Raw genomic sequence first — 19,109 nt, 5'->3', positions numbered from 1 at the left:
CACACAATTCTGACATTCTGGGATCAATTGCAAACGTTTAACGAGTATTTTGCAAAAAAAGTTTTCAAAGGAAACTTCTCACTTTTTCCTACCTAGCCTAGAAAATTTGTCGTAAACTTTTGGGATAAACAATTTTTTTTTCCCTGCCTAGCTACCCTATTTTGAAAACCCAGGAAACAGAAAACACATATTATTTTGTTTGGCCTTAGGGAGAAAATCTTGGGGGTGTATATAGAAAACTATAGAAACTATCTTTGAAAATACATGTGTGATTGTTCTGGATCTACAAACACTTAAAAACTGCAATAAAATTACAAACTCTACCTTTAAGCTAACACATTCTATCAGTCATTCTCAAAATGGAGCTGGAGCACCCTTAGGGGTCCATGATTCAGCACAGCCATGGTGTCCCTGATTTTTTTTCTTTGTTGTTGTTACAGCGGTGAAAACCACAACTCTTTATTTACAGATGTTATTCTATTTAAAGGTCCAAGCACCGAATTCAGCTCAGACCTAATGTGTTCATGCAAAGCCCCATATAAAACGATAGGCACTTGCATTTGGGTCATTCTATGTAAAATCACCAGAGGCCTCGCCACTGACTATCTCAGATTTGCTTCATACTTTCTGGAAATACTGTCAGTGTGCCCAATAAATAGTGTAAAAAATTTTAGGCTTGTACCTTCATTAGTTTCTGAGATATAGGGGCTTAAAAAAAGGGGCGTGACCCCAATTTCACTGTTGAAACGCGTACTACAGAAAACGGATCTAAATTCCATAAGTCATTACTTCTAAACTATTCATGCAAGATACGTGAAATTTTCAAGGATTGTTCTTCAATGTGAGACGCCTTTAAATACTAAAATAGAAAGTTCACAGTTCAATATTTGCCAAGTTATGGCTTGCTGAAAATCATAAAAAAATGTCTTCTATCGTGCTTTGGAGCAACTTTGACGCCTCATATCTCCACATTAAAGCACACCAGATCTTTCAAATTTTCTTATTTATTACTCATGTTATAGTACTCTTTAGCCAGCTAGGTACATGTTCAAAAGAAATCAAACTTTCTGATTTATTAGGCTTTTTTTTTAAAAAAAAAACCTTTTGCACCTATAATTCAAATGCATATTGCAAATGTATGACAAGGTCTACCATAAAAACAATTATACTACTGGAAAGAGCTTGTTCTGATTAGCAAATGCACAAAATATGAAGTTGGGACCCTAAACCAAACTATAAATATTCAGGGCTCGAAATTCTTTTTTTTTTTTCCACCAGCCAGCTGGACGAGTTACCTTCCAAAGTAACTTGCCAAACAGAAAATCAACTTGCCAAAATTTGTTCATGGATGAATTTTACTTCTGTCAAAAATAACGCAAGAGAGAGTAGTTACCATTGTTCATGACTAATGTGCATTTATTTCAAGACCCGAGTATTTTGATACTGTTGTTAAATACATAAATGAGAACAACACAGAGCACCATAATATAATATCAACAAACAATAATATATTGGAAAACTTGGCAACTTGGTGTACGAGTATTGAAAACAAATATACTTACTATCATGACTGTAGCACCCAAAATATGTCCAACATGCTTTCTGTATTTAACCATTTACGAGAGAGAAAGCATTAGGAGCTTCATATTGACTAGGAATCAACTTGGAAAAAAATTAATTATTCCATAAAAATCGTAGCGCAGCCAAGGCCTACCCTGCTCCCACGTTTGCTTATAAGTCCTTTGTCGTTTCTCCTCTTCAGACCAAGGTCGCTTTGTCCCCGTCTCTGGCGGTTTCTGTACACCTTTCAGAAAATTCCACATCGCAACGTAGCTTTGGCAGATGTAGATGTAAACAACAACAAAAACACGTGTTTAAATGGGCGAAAACGTGGCCACATCTATTGAATTTGATAACATGATGTGGCAGCGGGGGCATGGCCAAGCGTCGGTCTGTGAATGGAGGGCAGAGTCAGGGAAGGTAAGTGGTGGAATCATTGCACCTGATGGGGATTAACCTGTGTTTGTGTGTCTTCCCCAGTGACCGCGCCCTTTAAAAGGAGAGGAGAGCAGAGAAAGGGAGCTCTCTCTCCCCAACCAGAACATGTGTGTGTGTGTGTGTGTGTGTGCGCACGTGCGCGCGGGGCTGGGAAGTGATAAAAGGCTGAAAAGCCAGCAATAAATAGTTCATTGAGAACTCAGTTCTCGCCTGCCGTGCTTCTGTGCTCCACCCACCTGGTCCAATACTACACTTGATTACCGCGATATTCAACGAGATGCGTTATATGCATGCGCAGTAGTGAAAAAGCCGACAGCCTGACTCGTACATGATATGATTCGGAATTCTTCGGGATTTTCCGTACTGCCGATAAACACATCGATTAACACGGACACGGCACGCACTTAATATGTGGCGGCTTTAGTTGACGGTGTGTCTGAATCTTCGCTTCATATATATTTTTTATTTTCAACTAGCCAGCCGGGCTGGCTAGTGACAGGAATTACCCGCCAAATGAAAAATTAAGTTGCCTTGGGCGACCGGACCACCGCGAATTTCGAGCCCTGATATTAAGGTATCAAGTACGGCATGTTTTACGATAGACGGAAATGCTGTTTTAAGGCATATTACAATACAATTACAAACCTACAGTGTAGGAAAAATAACAACCTTAAAAATACTTTATTTGAAGAGTTTAAACAGTGTATTGATTTGCTTTTCCACATCAGATGGAAGTTTATACTGCCTGCCAGTTGATGTAAGTGGGGCATCAATGATTTTCATGACATGCACCAGAGGGACCCAACAGTTATCCTCTCTCCTGGGCCAGCTGCAAGTCTGAGGGGGACCATGAAGATGCATAAATGTTACTTGTACATCTTGTTCCTCCTCTGATAACGCAGGAATGTTGCCTAGCCACCACTGTCTGTCATACCAACATATTTACCAGGAATTGTATCTGCCAGAGAGACTGCTGATTTAACAGGGGTTTTATGCATTACTTGTGGCCGATTCCCACTCATATCCACAATGAAGCTAGGACCACCTGACACCCTGCTGACCTGCAGTTGGTTGGACATGATTGGAATGAATGAATGAATGAATGGTTGTCTCTTGTTCCAGGAATAGTAGCTGACCTTGAAAATCTTGTCTCCAATGCTTTTCCACTCTCCATAACTTCCCCTGTACCAACCCAGATGAAATGGATGTTCTTGATGTTTTTCTGCCCACAAAAACAGATCAGATTGGGTTAGCATGTGATCACTCGTGACTGCCTGTAAGCTAGCTCGAGCTACTGACCGATTTACCATCACAGGGTGATTTACCATGAGAAGTGGCAAAGAAATGCCATTCTGCCAAAAGTCCAAAATAGTCTGCATGCTTTATTAGATTTGTGAAAATTTTTAGTTTTTGTATTGGGCTGCTGATCCGTCACTGATGTAAATGACCTTTTTCAGCTGGGGATGTATCTGGCTGGCAGATGGAAGCTCAGATATGTGCTTCTAAGGGATAGTGATAAAAATCCTCATGAATTTTGAGGTTTTTCAGTTTTTATGCATCTCTGGATGCATCCAAATACATTATATGCCTTAAAACAGCATTTCCGTCTATCGTAAAACATGCCATACTTGATACCTTAATATTTATAGTTTGGCTTAGGGTACCAACTTCATATTTTGTGCATTTGCTAATCAAAACAAGCTCTTTCCAGTGGTATAATAGTTTTTATGGTAGACCTTGTCATTCATTTGTAATATGCATTTGAATTATAGGCGCAAAATGTTTTTTTTATTTTTAAAGCCTAATAAATCAGAAAGTTTGATTTCTTTTGAATACACACCTAGTTGGCTAAAGAGTACGAAAACATGAGTAATAAATAAGAAAATTTGAAAGATCTGGTGTGCTTTAATGTGGAGATATGGGGCGTCAAAGTTGCTCCAAAGCACGATAGAAGACATTTTTTTATGATTTTCAGCAAGCCATAACTTGGCAAATATTGAACTGTGAACTTTCTATTTTAGTATTTAAAGGCGTCTCGCATTGAAGAACAATCCTTGAAAATTTCATGTATCTTGCATGAATAGTTTAAAAGTAATGACTTATGGAAGTTGGGTCTGTTTTCTGTAGCATGCACTTCAACAGTGAAATTGGGGTCATGCCCCTTTTTTTAAGCCTCTATATCTCAGAAACTAATGAAGGTACAAGCCTAAAATTTTTTACACTATTTATTGGGCACACTGACAATATTTCCAGAAAGTATGAAGCAAATCTGAGATAGTCAGTGGCGAGGCCTCTGGTAATTTCATATAGATTGACCCTTAAATTAATGATTGAACCATGTATGTTTCACAGAGGATGAGTTATGGGCAACAGCGTAGACAGCTTGTTTGCATGCTGACCGTTTATTAAATCATCAGTGCTATTGATATTTGATTTTAAATACAAATTTGGGATACTACTGGAGCAGCCTAACACAGTACATTTCCCAGTTTGGTATCATCTTGCACATGTACAGGAATTGTATTTATTTATGATTACTGCTGCCAATGACACTGTGACCTCGAGGTCAACCTGATTCATTCCACATCAACATTCAGCTATTTAATGGATATCGGACAGTATTTTGAATGTAAAGTGCATTGTTTTAAAAAGTTACGTTATTTTAAAGGTGCAGTAAATGACTGAAACGGTACAGTGAATTATGCTAAGAGTGCACCACATTATTAAGAGAACAAGGAAGCCAAGCAGCCTTTATTTGTCACACGTACACTCAAGTACAGACTTAAGCACACGGTAAAATTTAACCTCTGCATTTAACCCATCTGAAGCAGTGAACAAACACATGTGAGCAATGAGCACATACACATACCCAGAGCAGTGGGCAGCTACACTACAGCGCCTGGGGAGCAGTTGTGGGGTAGATGCCCTTGCTCAAGGGCACTTCAGCCCAACTTCAGGCCATGGCTGCCCCACGTTAACCTAACCGCATGTCTTTGAACTGTGGGGGGAAACTGGAGCACCCAGAGGAAACCCATGCAGACACGGGGAGAACATGGAAACTCCATACAGAAAGGCCGCTGGGCTCGAACCCAGAACCTTCTTGCTGTGAGGCGACAGTTAATTGTTTTAAAAGTACAATTCACGCCCTTGTAATACACTTCTGCAAACTTTATACGAAAGCAAACTGTCGTTTTAAAGAGTTAGGTATTATATTTTAATCCACAGAAGTTCTCTGTCCTAATGATTTGATGCACCTGCTACTCTTGAACGCTGCATCTTCACTGAGACACTGAACCTAAAATGATGTTGCAGAGCATCTACTGGGTCTCAAATGCGGGTTTAAAAGCAACATTTGTTCTTGAATCCACTTTAAAAAGGTTCATTCGGTGTTGTTTCATTGTAAACCGCAGGATCAATCAATACTGTAACAGCAAGCACGCTGCAGAAATCCTCAGACTCCCCTCAGGGGGCAAAAATGGTACAAAATGGAGAATCTGGCAGAGTGCCAAAACTGTATTACATGCAATTTCATAAAATAAAGATGAAACATCTGTTTTTATCGTCAGGGGTTAATTCATGCAACGACTATTGGATTGTAAACAGATTCGTTTATATCCTATGTATTCAGATGTAGCGGAGGAGGAAAGGAAAAAAAAAAAAAAAAGGAAAAAAAACCCTCCCACTGGCCCGAAATGGCAAAGGTAAAAGGGTCGCTTCAGTCCCCTACCCATATTGCGACATATCCCGCCCCCTGCGATAGGACTGGTCAGGGTTTCCTCAACTTCTGTGCTTGGATTGGCTCCTAAACTGTCCAATCGGCGTATAGCTTGTAATAGCCAATAGTACCGAAGAAATGTGGGTTTGCCGAAATACGGGTAGAAAAAGAGCGCGATAAAGAGTCGGGTTCAGCAGCACAACCAATACCGTTAGCCTACTAGCTAGCAAGCTAATTCTCGGTCCTCTTTGTCGCGCGCATTTTTCGTATAAAATTTCATCTCCAATTTACATGAGTGTTTATTCACAAATTGACCGCTGCTAATGAACGTGTGCAAAATAGCTAAATGTGATCGGCACGCTTTTTTTTTTCAGTCGGCGGATAATATATAACCGTGCGGTCCAACGGTACGGCACGGGCCTGCCGTTAAGCCTCGATACCGGGGCTCCTTCCCCGATCAGCTAAACGACAGAAAAACGGTTTTATGTTGCCTATTTAAGCACCGTTCATAATCGCGGGAAACACAAAAATAGAAATATGGCTTACCTGTTAAGTTAATGAACGTAGTTTTACAGTCGTTGCGGTTAATACAAATGATTTGTTATTGTTTTTCTCCTGTGAAAGGTCATAGTTCGTGACCCCGTTTCGGCCTGCTGGGAGTTTTTTCTCTTCCTCCCTGTCGCGCGCTCGCTCTGCCCCCCTTTTCCTCTCCGCTCGTGCGCGCATCAGCTACGACGACCAGACGGCGCTGACGTCATCCCGTCTACCGCCTGAAACGCGCGCTGATTGGTGGATTTGCACATTCAGTTTTAATACCGTGTACTTTGTGTGTACTGGACAATGTCAGAGTAGTGTGTTCCCCGTGGCTCATTGTACATGATAATCCTTGGTGGTCTCATTTGTTTTATCAGTTTATGGTTTCAGTTAATGTCGGCACAATTATGTAATGCCTGTAAGCAATATTGGTACATGAAACAAACTACCAAATACTGGACATTAAACTACACAAGCATTCTCTGTTGAAAGATCCACAGGGAGGAATGAAATAACTCCAGAACTATTTTAATGGTATGCTAATGATATCACAAATTAAGAAAAATTCATCATGAGGCAGGCTACTCTGAACTCAGCCTGTGTTTTGGAAGCTGGTGTGTATTCCAAGTATGTGGGTTCGTGACAAACCTGGGTAAGTTAACTCAGAGTAAGTGGTGACCCTGACCAACTAGTGGCCTAGTGGTAGCGTGTCCGCCTCTCGATCGTGAGTTCTATTCACGGTCGGGTCATACCAAAGACCATCATAAAAATGGCACCTTCTGGCAAGGCACGCTGCAATACAGATGTGCATGGGGAGTTAAACTCTCGTGGTTACCAGAGGACTAGCCCCCCACTGTAACCCTAGCTATGTAATAGGCGAGAGGCCGAGGGCTATGGAAACAGAGATCGGCGCCACATACAGAGTTGGGCCTGGTTAGTACTTGAGTGGGAGACTGCCTAGGAATACCAGGTACTGTAAGGCGTGGGAAGGACTTTAACTTTTTTTTTTAAGTGGTGACCCTCCTAATAGAAGAGCCCTACACTGTAAAAAATGATTTGTTGTTTTAACTTGAAAAAGTTAGTGCAAGGGTTGCCTTAAGGGCTGCCTTAAAATTTTGAGTTCACTGAAATTAATATAGTAAGTTCACAACAATTTAACTTACTGTGTGAATTCCAGTGAACTCAAAATTTTAAGGCAGCCCTTGCACTAACTTTAAGTTAAAACAACAAATATTTTTTTTTACAGTGTATGGCTTTGTTTTGCTAGGAGAATGCAGCCATACGGAGGGTTTACTTACTCTAAGTTAACTTACCCAGGTTTGTCACTAACCCACAGAAAACAAAGTACATCACTGTAATTTTAGGGGTACAGTGGCTTGTCACTGGGGCAGTAAGCACAACTTTATTCATCACACACTTCTGAAATTCCTCTCTGCATTTAACCCATCTGAAGCAGTGAACACACACATACCCAGAGCAGTGGGCAGCCATGTTAACAGAGCCCAGGGAGCAGTTGGAAATTAGGGGCCTTGCTCAAGGGCACCTCAGCCCAAGGCCGTCCCATATTAACCTAACTGCATGTCTTTGGACTGTAGGGGAAACCGGATCACCCGAAGGAAACCCACGGGGAGAACATGCTGGGCTTGAACCCAGAACCTTCTTGCTGTGAGGCTACCGTGCTAACTACTTACACCACCGTACCCTCTAAGGTACTTATTTGTACCATTTATATACTGATTGGGAGCATATATGTAATTTTTTTTTTTTACCCTTAAAAAGGTACACATAGTTACCTTGAAGTCCAATAATGAGCCCTAGGGGGTACATTTGTGTAGACTGTACCTTGGGGGACAGAAATAAACTCCTACTGTACCCCTATTTCTGACAGTGTACTTGGAATGCATACCAGTTTAACAACTTCCAAAACACAGGCTGAGCTCAGAGTAGCCTACCTCATGATGAATTTTTCTTCATTTGTGAGATTAGATTAGATTAGATGAGGGTGGCACGGTGGTGTAGTGGTTAGCGTTGTCGCTTCACAGCAAGAAGGTCCGAGTTCCGGCGAGGGAACCCGGACCTTGACCGTAGATGTGAATGGTTGTCTGTGTCTATGTGTCATCCCTGTGATGACCTGGCGACTTGTCCAGGGTGTACCCTGCCTTTCGCCCGTAGTCAGCTGGGATAGGCTCTAGCTTGCCTGCGACCCTGTAGAACAGGATAAAGCGGATAGAGATAATGAGATGAGATGAATAAGATATGGGGAAGAGGGGGAAAAAAGGCCAGTGGAAGAGGTATTGCACATTATCCAGTATTGTTTATTGTCAGGCTAGGCTACTGCTCCTTCCCGTCCTCTGTCCTCCTGTAACCCCTCCCCCATACCATTAAAATAGTTCTGGAGCTATTTCATTTTCAATATTAATAATAAACATGTTGTGTGATTCTGTGTGTGTGTACATAGATGCATGATATGGGACAGCCAATAGGAAACTATTCTAGGCCTTTTTTCCACCTAAAACGTTTTTCAACACTTTTAATAATGTCGTAATAAATGATAAGGAGTTTCTTTGACACTGGAAGAAATAATCACATAGGATATGCATAACATTTTTTAAAAGTCTTGTATATAATCTGCACAACTGTAAACGGCGAGTATAAAAGTGCATTCAGGCGAATGATCTGCAGTAAAAGGCGTGAACTGCGCATCATTTCAGCACCGCGATGCAACACTTCACCGCGAGATGGCGCTCAAATACACAAATGTATGACGTCCGCTTTTGGCACGTCAAATTATGCTTCACTAATTGTTTGTACGCTCGCTCATATTCCTGCTATTATTGGTGGGGTTCTGCGTTTCTTGCAAGACAAAATCGTGACCGGAGGAGATGGAGAATAAATCCTGATCACTGAGATTTCCATCCATGCACCGTGAGGCCTGTTTATTCTAATAGTGGGGTTTATGGAAATGCACATTGGAGAGGAGAGAAGTTCTAGTCCAAATAAAAGGACGGACGCGTGTGTTGGATGTTTCAGGAAGAAAAGGTGCGTCTCATTGAACTGATTTGATCAGGAATCCTAGAAACGTTTGGAGTTGTTGCTGTTTGTTTACAGTCGACCTGGGTTATGAGATATATAAATGCAGACTGAAGATGTATTTTCTTTATTTTTCGGTGTTGGGTGTTAATTTAACTAGACTAGTATAGTTACAACACATAGTAGTAATAATAAATTAAATCATTAATTTAAAAAAATAAAAAAAGTTATAATTCAGTAACTAGCGGTTTTAGCTAAACGGAACTTCCGGTTATTGCAGCTCACGCGCTTCAACTGCAGGTTTGCCTTAAAGTGCCAGTTCTGTGCCAAGTTAGCTCCAGCATTAGCCTCAATTTACAGCACACCTGAGGATAAAAGTCCAAAATAAGACTGAATTGAAATGAATTAGTTAATTTCCTCTCCGTCTTTTATGGTTAAAGTGCCATTCCACCATTGGATGTATTTTTTTGGCATAAAATACAATATATTTTATGACAACATGACTAGACAGAGAAATCTCATATCATCTCATTATCTCTAGCCGCTTTATCCTGTTCTACAGGGTCGCAGGCAAGCTGGAGCCTATCCCAGCTGACTACGGGCGAAAGGCGGGGTACACCCTGGACAAGTCGCCAGGTCATCACAGGGCTGACACTAGGGTGACCACCTGTCCCGCATAGCGCGTGCGCGTACAGCATTTGAAGCCTAATTTATGCGTCCCGCAAATTCAGAACGTGTCCCGCATAATCGATGCTTGCTGAGGGGGATGTCGCTCTCCCCGGGCCACCCAGGCAGCCAAACGAATATTACTTGACATTTCAGCACACCACCGTCGCCACTATGGACTGTAGAACAAAACCACACACACACACACACACACACACACACACACACACACCCCTCACAACTGACTGGTTGTTGTCAACTTTTTGTTGTTGCCATGACACTGCACTCACGTGCACAGACAGTGGCGAGGGACGCAGGTGCAACGCATGCATTGCTTTCATATTAAAAAATGGAGAAAGGTACCGGGGAGATGGCAGGTGAGGCACCGCCACCTCCAGTTAAAAAGAGAAGGTGTATGTACAGGAAAGAGTGGGAAAATTAATATTTGTGGCTGAAAGGGGTTGAGGGGGATACCGAGAGGGCTTTTTGTGACCTTTGCAAAACATCTTTCTCAATCGGACATGCATGCATGGATCTTAGTTCCATGGCGGGGAATACGATGTGAAATGACACAGGCTCGCGGAGACTCACAAGAAAAGTGTGCAACAGAAAGAAACGTCTAAATCTATGGATGCTTTCCTCCGACCTAAAAACGACTCTCTAGCTGACAAAGTGACTGCGGTTGTGAGTTAAGAGACTTTTTCTACTGTTTCTGTGGTGCTGAGCCACTACAATTCCTGTTAATCCACTGAAAACTAAATGGAGACTTGTCACTATTCCTGCTGTACTGATGCACTGCAAAGCCTCAGACTCAATATTATATTATGATTGATTTAAAGTGAATAAATTGTAATGGAAAATAAATAAAATTGAGTAGCTTCAGTAAATCATAAGTGGAAGTGTGTCTGTCAAGTCATTGAATGGTCAAAATATTATGAATGTTTATTTAAAAAAAAAACACATTTGGTGGCCTGTTCATGACCATACATCACCAATAACAGCAGAATAGGGTATTATTGATATACCATGTAAGGTAGTATGTGCTAGAAATGCGTAAACCACTATCTGTGAGTCTTCCAGCGGCCGGTACGGCACAGTGGGGGCGGCGTCCCACATTGCCCCTCAAAAATATACCCCTTGTCCCCCCTTGGGCTTATGAGCAGCTGGTCACCCTAGCTGACACATAGACACAGACAACCATTCACACTCACATTCACACCTACGCTCAATTTAGAGTCGCCAGTTAACCTAACCTGCATGTCTTTGGACTGTGGGGGAAACCGGAGCACCCGGAGGAAACCCACGCGGACACAGGGAGAACATGCAAACTCCACACAGAAAGGCCCTCGCCGGCCACGGGGCTCGAACCCGGACCTTCTCGCCGTGAGGCAACAGCGCTAACCACTACACCACCGTGCCGCCCACAGAGAAATCTTTTAGCTTCAAAATGATATCTCATCTCATCTCATTATCTCTAGCCGCTTTATCCTTCTACAGGGTCGCAGGCAAGCTGGAGCCTATCCCAGCTGACTACGGGCGAAAGGCGGGGTACATCCTGGACAAGTCGCCAGGTCATCACAGGGCTGACACATAGACACAGACAACCATTCACACTCGCATTCACACCTACGGTCAATTTAGAGTCACCAGTTAACCTAACCTGCATGTCTTTGGACTGTGGGGGAAACCGGAGTACCCGGAGGAAACCCAGGCGGACACGGGGAGAACATGCAAACTCCACACAGAAAGGCCCTCGCCGGCCCTGGGGCTCGAACCCAGGACCTTCTTGCTGTGAGGCGACAGCGCTAACCACTACACCACCGTGCCGCCCATTTCAAAATGATATATCAAACATAATTTTTTGACAACGACAAGTATATTAATTTTGCGACCAAAGTCACCTACCCTTTTAATTTCCGCGCGGTAGTGAAACGTGATGTCATCGGTAGGTTCCCCTTCTTGTGTGACGTGGCACAGATTATCAGCAATGGCGGATAGAACGCGATTGTCAGCTTCGGAAAAGAAGCGAAGGAAAATAGCAAGTGATGCCCAAAGGAGACGGTTGATGGTGAATATCGGCACAGCAATCGACAAGTGGAAATCGCGTTCTGTCCGCCATTGCTGATAATCTGTGCCACGTCGTACACAAGAAGGGGAACCTGCCGATGACATCACGTTTCACTACCGCGCGGAAATGAAAAGGCTAGGTGACTTTGGTCGCAAAATTAATATACTTGTCGTTGTCAAAAAATTATGTTTGATATATCATTTTGAAGCTAAAAGATTTCTCTGTCTAGTCATGTTGTCATAAAATATATTGTATTTTATGCCAAAGAATACATCCAATGGTGGAATGGCACTTTAAGTTGAAATGCTGCTATAAACAAAGCTGCTACTTTCCAAATTTACCCACCTGATTTTTTTTTTTCTTTCCTGGTAACCTTTTGAATCTCTCTCTATTCAACACAGAATGATTAGTATAGCTGTATGTTTTATTTGTACATTTATTTCTCAAAGCTGACAATCCCTTCCTGGATTTAAGTTCACCAAATTGTTTGGTTTCTTTTCCTTTTTTTAAGGTGGTTGAAGAGATGCTGATGCCTGTGGCATTTGCCTCTGCACCTGCTTTTAAACTCTCTTGGGTGTAACCTTGGATGCCAAACACTCCTTCCTAACAAGTGCGACTGCATAATAAGACGCAAAGTATAAAGAAGAACGTTTTCCGATGGTTTGTGGCTGATCTTGCGTCTGCAGGAATGGTGATCCGTGGCCGGATCCGTTTGGTGAAGCATTTTGGGCTGACTCAAGTCCTGTGCCTGCTGGTCTTTGTCTGCCTTTTGGCGGTTCTCTTCATCGACTACATTGAGTTATGGGCCACTTCTCTAAAAATGAATGGAGTTGCGGCTGCCCACGGTGGGATTTTTCCTCAGAGCGTGCCCCCTACGCGTCCAGAAGAATACCTGCTTATGCCAAGTTCGCTTGTTTGTCAGCGCGCGAAGCCCTACCTCGTTACCTTTGTGACCTCTGCCCCTGCTCACAAGAAAGCTCGTCAGGCGATCCGTGATACCTGGGGTGGTGAAGTGCGAGTTCAAGGTTATAGGGTTATGACTTTGTTCATGGTGGGGCAGGTATCAGATCCTGTTCTGTCCCAACAACTGACCAATGAGGCACAGGAACACGGAGACCTGGTGCAAGGCCGCTTTCTGGACTCCTATGCTAATCTGACCTTAAAAACCTTGTCTATGTTAGCATGGGCCCGGCGCTTTTGCCCTGAAGCTCGCTTCCTAGCCAAGGTGGATGATGATGTGATGTTCAACCCCAGTGCGTTGTTACAGTACATCAACTGGGGGGCACCAGAAAAAGAGCCTGAAGAACTCTACCTTGGTCGGGTTCACATGAGAGTGCCACCGGACCATAATCCAGCCAGCAGGCACTATTTTTCTAAAGATGCTTTCTCAGGTACGGTCTTTCCTGATTACTGCAGTGGAACCGCATATGTGCTTTCCCGTCCTGCTGTGCTAAAGCTCTCTCTGGCAGCTGCTGCTGTACTGTTGCCCAAGCCCTTGCCTCCTGAAGATGTGTTTATCGGTTTGTGTGCCCACACAGCTGGCATCGCTCCCACCCACTGCCCGCTTTTCTCTGGAGGACCACCTGTGCCGTATGCACGCTGCTGCTACCAGGCCATGGTGTCTGTTCATCATACTAAACCTGAGGAAATGCTCCATTATTGGGCAGACATGAGTTCCAAAGCTCCCTGCTCATGGATGGAGGTCCGGACTTCGCTTGGTTTTTGTAAACTGAGAGCACTTCTAGGAGACTTGCTATGGTCTGGATTATAAAGAGAAACATATGGAGAGTCGAGAAGATTATGTAGGGTTTCTTAAACACGTGCTTGTCGAGCCTGAAGAAGCAAATTGGAACTACGTCACAAACTACTGTATCTAGCTGTTTGATAGCTTTATCTGAATAATTTGCCAGTTGTCAAATACGAAAGTCTGTGCTATTTATTACATTCACTGTACAAGCACTTTAGTCAAATGTGTTCAGTGTTTCAGAAATACTTCATAAACACCATATGCTGTTTGTGCTTCACTGTAATGTAGTCTGAATTAATAGGTAAATATTTTTCATGATTTAATGGTTTAACAAGTAGGGTGTAGCACCAAAACATTCTTGGTGCAACTCAAGTGAGCTTGCTGGGCATGACCACTGCTTTTCAACTTTCATATTTATGAGGTCCGATTATTTGACCAAAATGATGGTAAGGAGTGTTTTGATGTAGGAAGTATTTAGTATTTTGTAGGAAGGAAGATCATGTTTGCAAGAGTGCAATGGATAGCTTGGAAATGGGAACACTGAACTTGTATGGGGAAGCCATGGCCTGAAGGTTAGTGAAGCAGCTTTGGGACCAAAAGTTTGCTGGTTCGATTCCCTGGACCAGCAGGACTGGCTGAAGTGCCCTTGAGCAAGGCGCTTAACCTCCAACTGCTCCCCAGGCTGCTCTGGGTATGCTGTACGTCGCTTTGGATAAGCGTGTCTGCTAAATGCCATTAATGTAGTGATCTTACTCTCAGACCTGGTCTTCCATAGTCATACTGCAAATGGCCTTATGCAACGGAATACTGGAAGATGAGTGATTTCGAAAAGACCGTGAAGATGTGTATGTGGAAGTTTTATGTAGTTTAGTTGCTAATATTTTATATAATTGAATGAATGCAATGTGGTTTTTACAATTATTTTTTTAATTGTACGTCCTGATGCACATGGTCAAATGTGACCCAACGTGAATAGAAGACTGACACTGTAAAGGAAAGCAGAATGTAGGTTATTATAGCTTTGTGCACTGTTTATATTCCTTCAGAGTCACTTCTAATAAACCTAAAAACATATAGCTGGGATCAAGTCAGGATATTTAAAGTTATTCCACGAAATCGAGTCGTACATGAGCTGATAGCCAACGAGGTGCATGGCTCCGAGTTGGCTATAAACCATGTATGACAAGATTGAGTGCAATAACTCTTATTATATTCACATTCACTGGATTTTGAGAAACTGAGCTTTTTTTTTTTTGCGCAAATTCAATAAAAAGCTTTATACAGAACGTCTGACACAATTTCCGCTTAGAATGAAAGCAAACTGGCGGAATGACAGTAGCAATTTGTGAAAAATTCTATAATTCTTGAAAATTAAAAAAAATACATTCTTACCATCAAATACTTTTATTCCATATTTTGTGGCTTTTTTTGTATTTTGGGGGGTTTTGTTTTCAAGTAGAATTTTTTTTGTCCTCAGTTGGTTCAGCAACACACTCTGCCATTTTTTTTTTCTACTCACGGTATATGAGCTGATAGCCTAGTAGTAGAGGAGCCAATCAGAGCATGCAATTGCTCATATCCAGTGAATATGGATAGAATAAAGTGTTATATTGAGCTATGTTTAATTTACCGGCTAAATAAAAGACAATCAGCTAACACTTGGGTTTGCAGGGAAAGAAAATACAAACGTTAGCTACGTAATTTACGTGAAGCAGAGAAATTTGAAATTTATGCAAAAACAACAACAAACCCACTATGACTACAAAACTGGGTATGTGAAGAGCTATGCAAATTCATGAAGTGGTAAGAAAGTGGAACGGGATCAGATCCCTAAAACAATAATTGTTAAAGCTGACACTGAAAATTCTAATAGTGGCCAAATTAACATTTATTTAATTGAGGTCTGTATTAGTTTCTTTATTTCTTTTTTTAAAAGCATTTTACCATCCTTATTAACTAGGACAATAACAGACACAAATTTTATTTAAAAAAAAGCCATTTAATTCTTGGGAACAGACATTATTGCTAGCTTCCTACAAAATGGTGAGGAAGAGTCCGTTTTGGCAGGCCCGTTGTTCATGGGTGGAGCTCGAGCTTGGGTTTGTACAGAGTTGCAAGTTCTCCCCATGTTTGTGTAGGTTCCCTCTGGGTTCTCTGGTTTCCTTCCACTGTCGAAAAACATGCCAGTCAGTGGATTTGGCTACTTAAGTTATTCCACGAAATTGAGTCATACATGAGCTGATAGCCGATGAGGTGCATAGCGCCAAACCATGTACGACAAGACTGAGTGGAATAACTGTTTTAATTATACCCACATTCAATGGATTTTGGGAAACGGAGCATTTTTTTTTTTTTTTTTGCAAATTTGATCAATTAAAAACTTGATAAAAAACCAAATGATTTCTGCTTAGAATGTAACTAAACTGGCAAAATGATGGTAGTAATGTTTGGAAAATGCAAGAATTCTTGAAGTTTTTTTAAAAAGATGCGTTCTTACTATCATATTTTTATTCCATATTTTGTTGCGCTTTTTGGGGGGAGGAGTGGGGGGGGTTGTCTTTTTGAGTAGAGTTTATATTTCATCCTCAGTTGGTTCAGCAACACACTCTGCAATTTTGCTTTTCTCGACTCATGGTATAAGAGCTGATAGCCTAGTAGTAGAGTAGCCAATCAGAGTGCACGATTGCTCATATCTAGTGAATGTGGATAGAATAAATTACCCCTAGGTGAGTTTGTGTGGGTGTGCACGCACATGATGCTTTGCGATGGACTGGTGTCCAGATACAGTGTGACCCTGATTTTACAGTGGTGCTTGGAAGTTTGTGAACCCTGTAGAATTTTCTATATTTCTGCATAAATGACGACACCTAAAGCATCATCAGATTTTCACACGAGTCCTAAAAGTAGATACAGAGAACCTAGTTAAACAAATGAGACAAAAATATTACACTTGGTCATTTATTTATTGAGGAAAATGATCCAATATTACATATCTGTGAGTGGCAAAAGTATGTGAACCTCTAGGATTAGCAGTTAATTTGAAGGTGAAATTAGTCAGGTGTTTTCAATCAATGGGATGACGATCAGGTGTGAGTGGGCACCCTGTTTTATTTAAAGAACAGGGATCTATCAAAGTCTGATCTTCACAACACGTTTGTGGAAGTGTATCATGGCACGAACAAAGGAGATTTCTGAGGACCTCAGAGAAAGTGTTGATGTTCATCAGGCTGGAAAAGGTTATAAAACCATCTCTAAAGAGTTTGGACTCCACCAGTCCACAGACAGATTGTGTACAAATGGAGGAAATTCAAGACCATTGTTACCATCCCCAGGAGTGGTCGACCAACAAAGATCACTCCAAGAGCAAGGTATGCAATGGTTGACGAGGTCACAAAGGACCCCAGGGTAACTTCTAAGCAACTGAAGGCCTCTCTCACATTGGCTAATGTTCATGAGCCCACCATCAGGAGAACACTGAACAGCAATGGTGTGCATGGCAGGGTTGTAAGGAGAAAGCCACTGCTCTCCAAAAAGAACATTGCTGCTCGTCTGCAGTTTGCTAAAGATCATGTGGACAAGCCAGAAGGCTATTAGAAAAATGTTTTGTGGACGGATGAGACCAAAATAGAACTTTTTGGTTTAAATGAGAAACGTTACGTTTAGAGAAAGGAAAACGCTGCATTCTAGCAGAAGAGCCTTATCCCATCTGTGAAACATGGTGGTGGTACTATCATGGTTTGGGCCTGTTTTGCTGCATCTGGGCCAGGACGGCTTGCCATCGTTGATGGAACAATGAATTCTGAATTATAACAGTGAATTCTAATGGAAAATGTCAGGACATCTGTCCATGAACTGAATCTCAAGAGAAGGTGGGTCATGCAGCAAGACAATGACCCTGAGCACACAAGTCGTTCTACCAAAGAATGGTTAAAGAAGAATAAAGTTAATGTTTTGGAATGGCCAAGTCAAAGTCCTGACCTTAATCCAATTAAATGTTGTGGAAGGACCTGAAGCGAGCAGTTCATGTGAGGAAACCCACCAACATCCCAGAGCTGAAGCTGTTCTGTATGGAGGAATGGGCTAAAATTCCTCCAAGCCGGTGTGCAGGACTGATCAACAGTTACCGCAAACGTTTAGTTGCAGTTATTGCTGCACAAGGGGGTCACACCAGATACTGAAAGCAAAGGTTCACATACTTTTGCCACTCACAGATATGTAATATTGGATCATTTTCCTCAATAAATAAATGACCAAGTATAATATTTTTGTCTCATTTGTTTAACTGGGTTCTCTTTATCTACTTTTAGGACTTGTGTGAAAATCTGATGATATTTTAGGTCATATTTATGCAGAAATATAGAAAATTCTAAAGGGTTCACAAACTTTCAAGCACCACTGTAGTTGGAATGAATGAATAACATTTGCCAATAATCCATGTAAAATGAGTGCTGTATAGTTATGCTTACAGATTCCCATTATTTTTCATACTTATTTTGAATGAAGTATTTATTAAGACCGTAAGAAGATACGGTCAGTTCTCAACAGCTCGCGTTTTCCTAATCCGTTTAGGATTGAATACAGTAGATAAAAGTAACAGAGCAGCTGTGATTACTGGGACTACAAGGCTGAATTTGTTTCCAAATGTAAAATCATTACATTTAACAGGTAACTGTATTTCCAAAGACTGCCACTGTTGTGGTCTGAGCACAATTCTGTGTGAGTGAATGTTTAAACATTGGTGATCCTTCATCATGGCAAGCTCCAAGTAGAAATGAATAGATAAGAATTGAATCAAAACTACAGGGGACATCACAGCGAACATATTTAATATTTGTATATTATTTGTATATAGAACCCTTTGAGACACCAGTTGAGACACTTCACACCCAAACAAAGGGTTTTTTCTTTGGTTGGGTGGAGATCTATAAATGCAATGATGTGGAAGTTTCAAAATTCCATATTTTATTCAGAATAGAACATAGATGACATATCAAATGTTTAAACTGAGAAAATGTATCATTTAAAGAGAAAAATTAGGTGATTTTAAATTTCATGACACCACCACATCTCAAAAAAGTTGGGACAAGGCCATGTTTACCACTGTGAGACATCCCCTTTTCTCTTTACAACAGTCTGTAAACGTCTGGGGACTGAGGAGACAAGTTGCTCAAGTTTAGGGATAGGAATGTTAACCCATTCTTGTCTAATGTAGGATTCTAGTTGCTCAACTGTCTTGGGTCTTTTTTTGTCATATCTTCTGTTTTATGATGCGCCAAATGTTTTCTATGGGTGAAAGATCTGGACTGCAGGCTGGCCAGTTCAGTACCCGGACCCTTCTTCTATGCAGCCAT

General features: G+C 41.5%; 2 protein-coding genes across 6 annotated transcripts in view; one reads left to right on the top strand and one right to left on the bottom strand.

Annotated features, from left to right (window-relative positions):
* nr2c2 (nuclear receptor subfamily 2, group C, member 2) overlaps positions 1-19,109 on the bottom strand; it is a 62,176-nt gene that overhangs the window by 40,533 nt on the left and 2,534 nt on the right. The window contains exons 1-2 of one of the 4 annotated variants that reach the window (XM_060931555.1): positions 6,260-6,413; positions 3,135-3,220 (exon numbers count right to left, since the gene is read on the bottom strand). The exons of 1 other annotated variant lie outside the window; for it this stretch is intronic. The gene's annotated coding sequence lies outside the window, so the exon portion shown is untranslated. Of the gene's footprint in view, positions 1-1,562; positions 1,585-3,134; positions 3,221-6,259; positions 6,414-19,109 lie in introns of those variants that run through there. 2 more of the 4 variants (XM_060931558.1, XM_060931556.1) reach the window with 2 other exon arrangements.
* b3galt4 (UDP-Gal:betaGlcNAc beta 1,3-galactosyltransferase, polypeptide 4) lies at positions 9,020-16,213 on the top strand. Of its 2 annotated transcripts, none has more exons than XM_060930753.1 (2): positions 9,020-9,172; positions 12,523-16,213. In XM_060930753.1, the coding sequence occupies exon 2, from the start codon at positions 12,700-12,702 to the stop codon at positions 13,780-13,782; it is 1,083 nt and encodes a 360-aa protein (XP_060786736.1). In that variant the 5' UTR covers positions 9,020-9,172; positions 12,523-12,699; the 3' UTR covers positions 13,783-16,213. The 2 variants fall into 2 exon arrangements, with proteins under 2 accessions (XP_060786736.1, XP_060786735.1); XM_060930752.1 differs by having other exon boundaries at positions 9,020-9,286.

This window comes from Neoarius graeffei, chromosome 10, assembly GCF_027579695.1.
Source record: "Neoarius graeffei isolate fNeoGra1 chromosome 10, fNeoGra1.pri, whole genome shotgun sequence".
Lineage (NCBI taxonomy): Eukaryota > Metazoa > Chordata > Actinopteri > Siluriformes > Ariidae > Neoarius > Neoarius graeffei.
The sequence above is the reverse complement of the archived record's forward strand: the minus strand, read 5'-3'. Positions and strand labels throughout refer to the sequence as shown.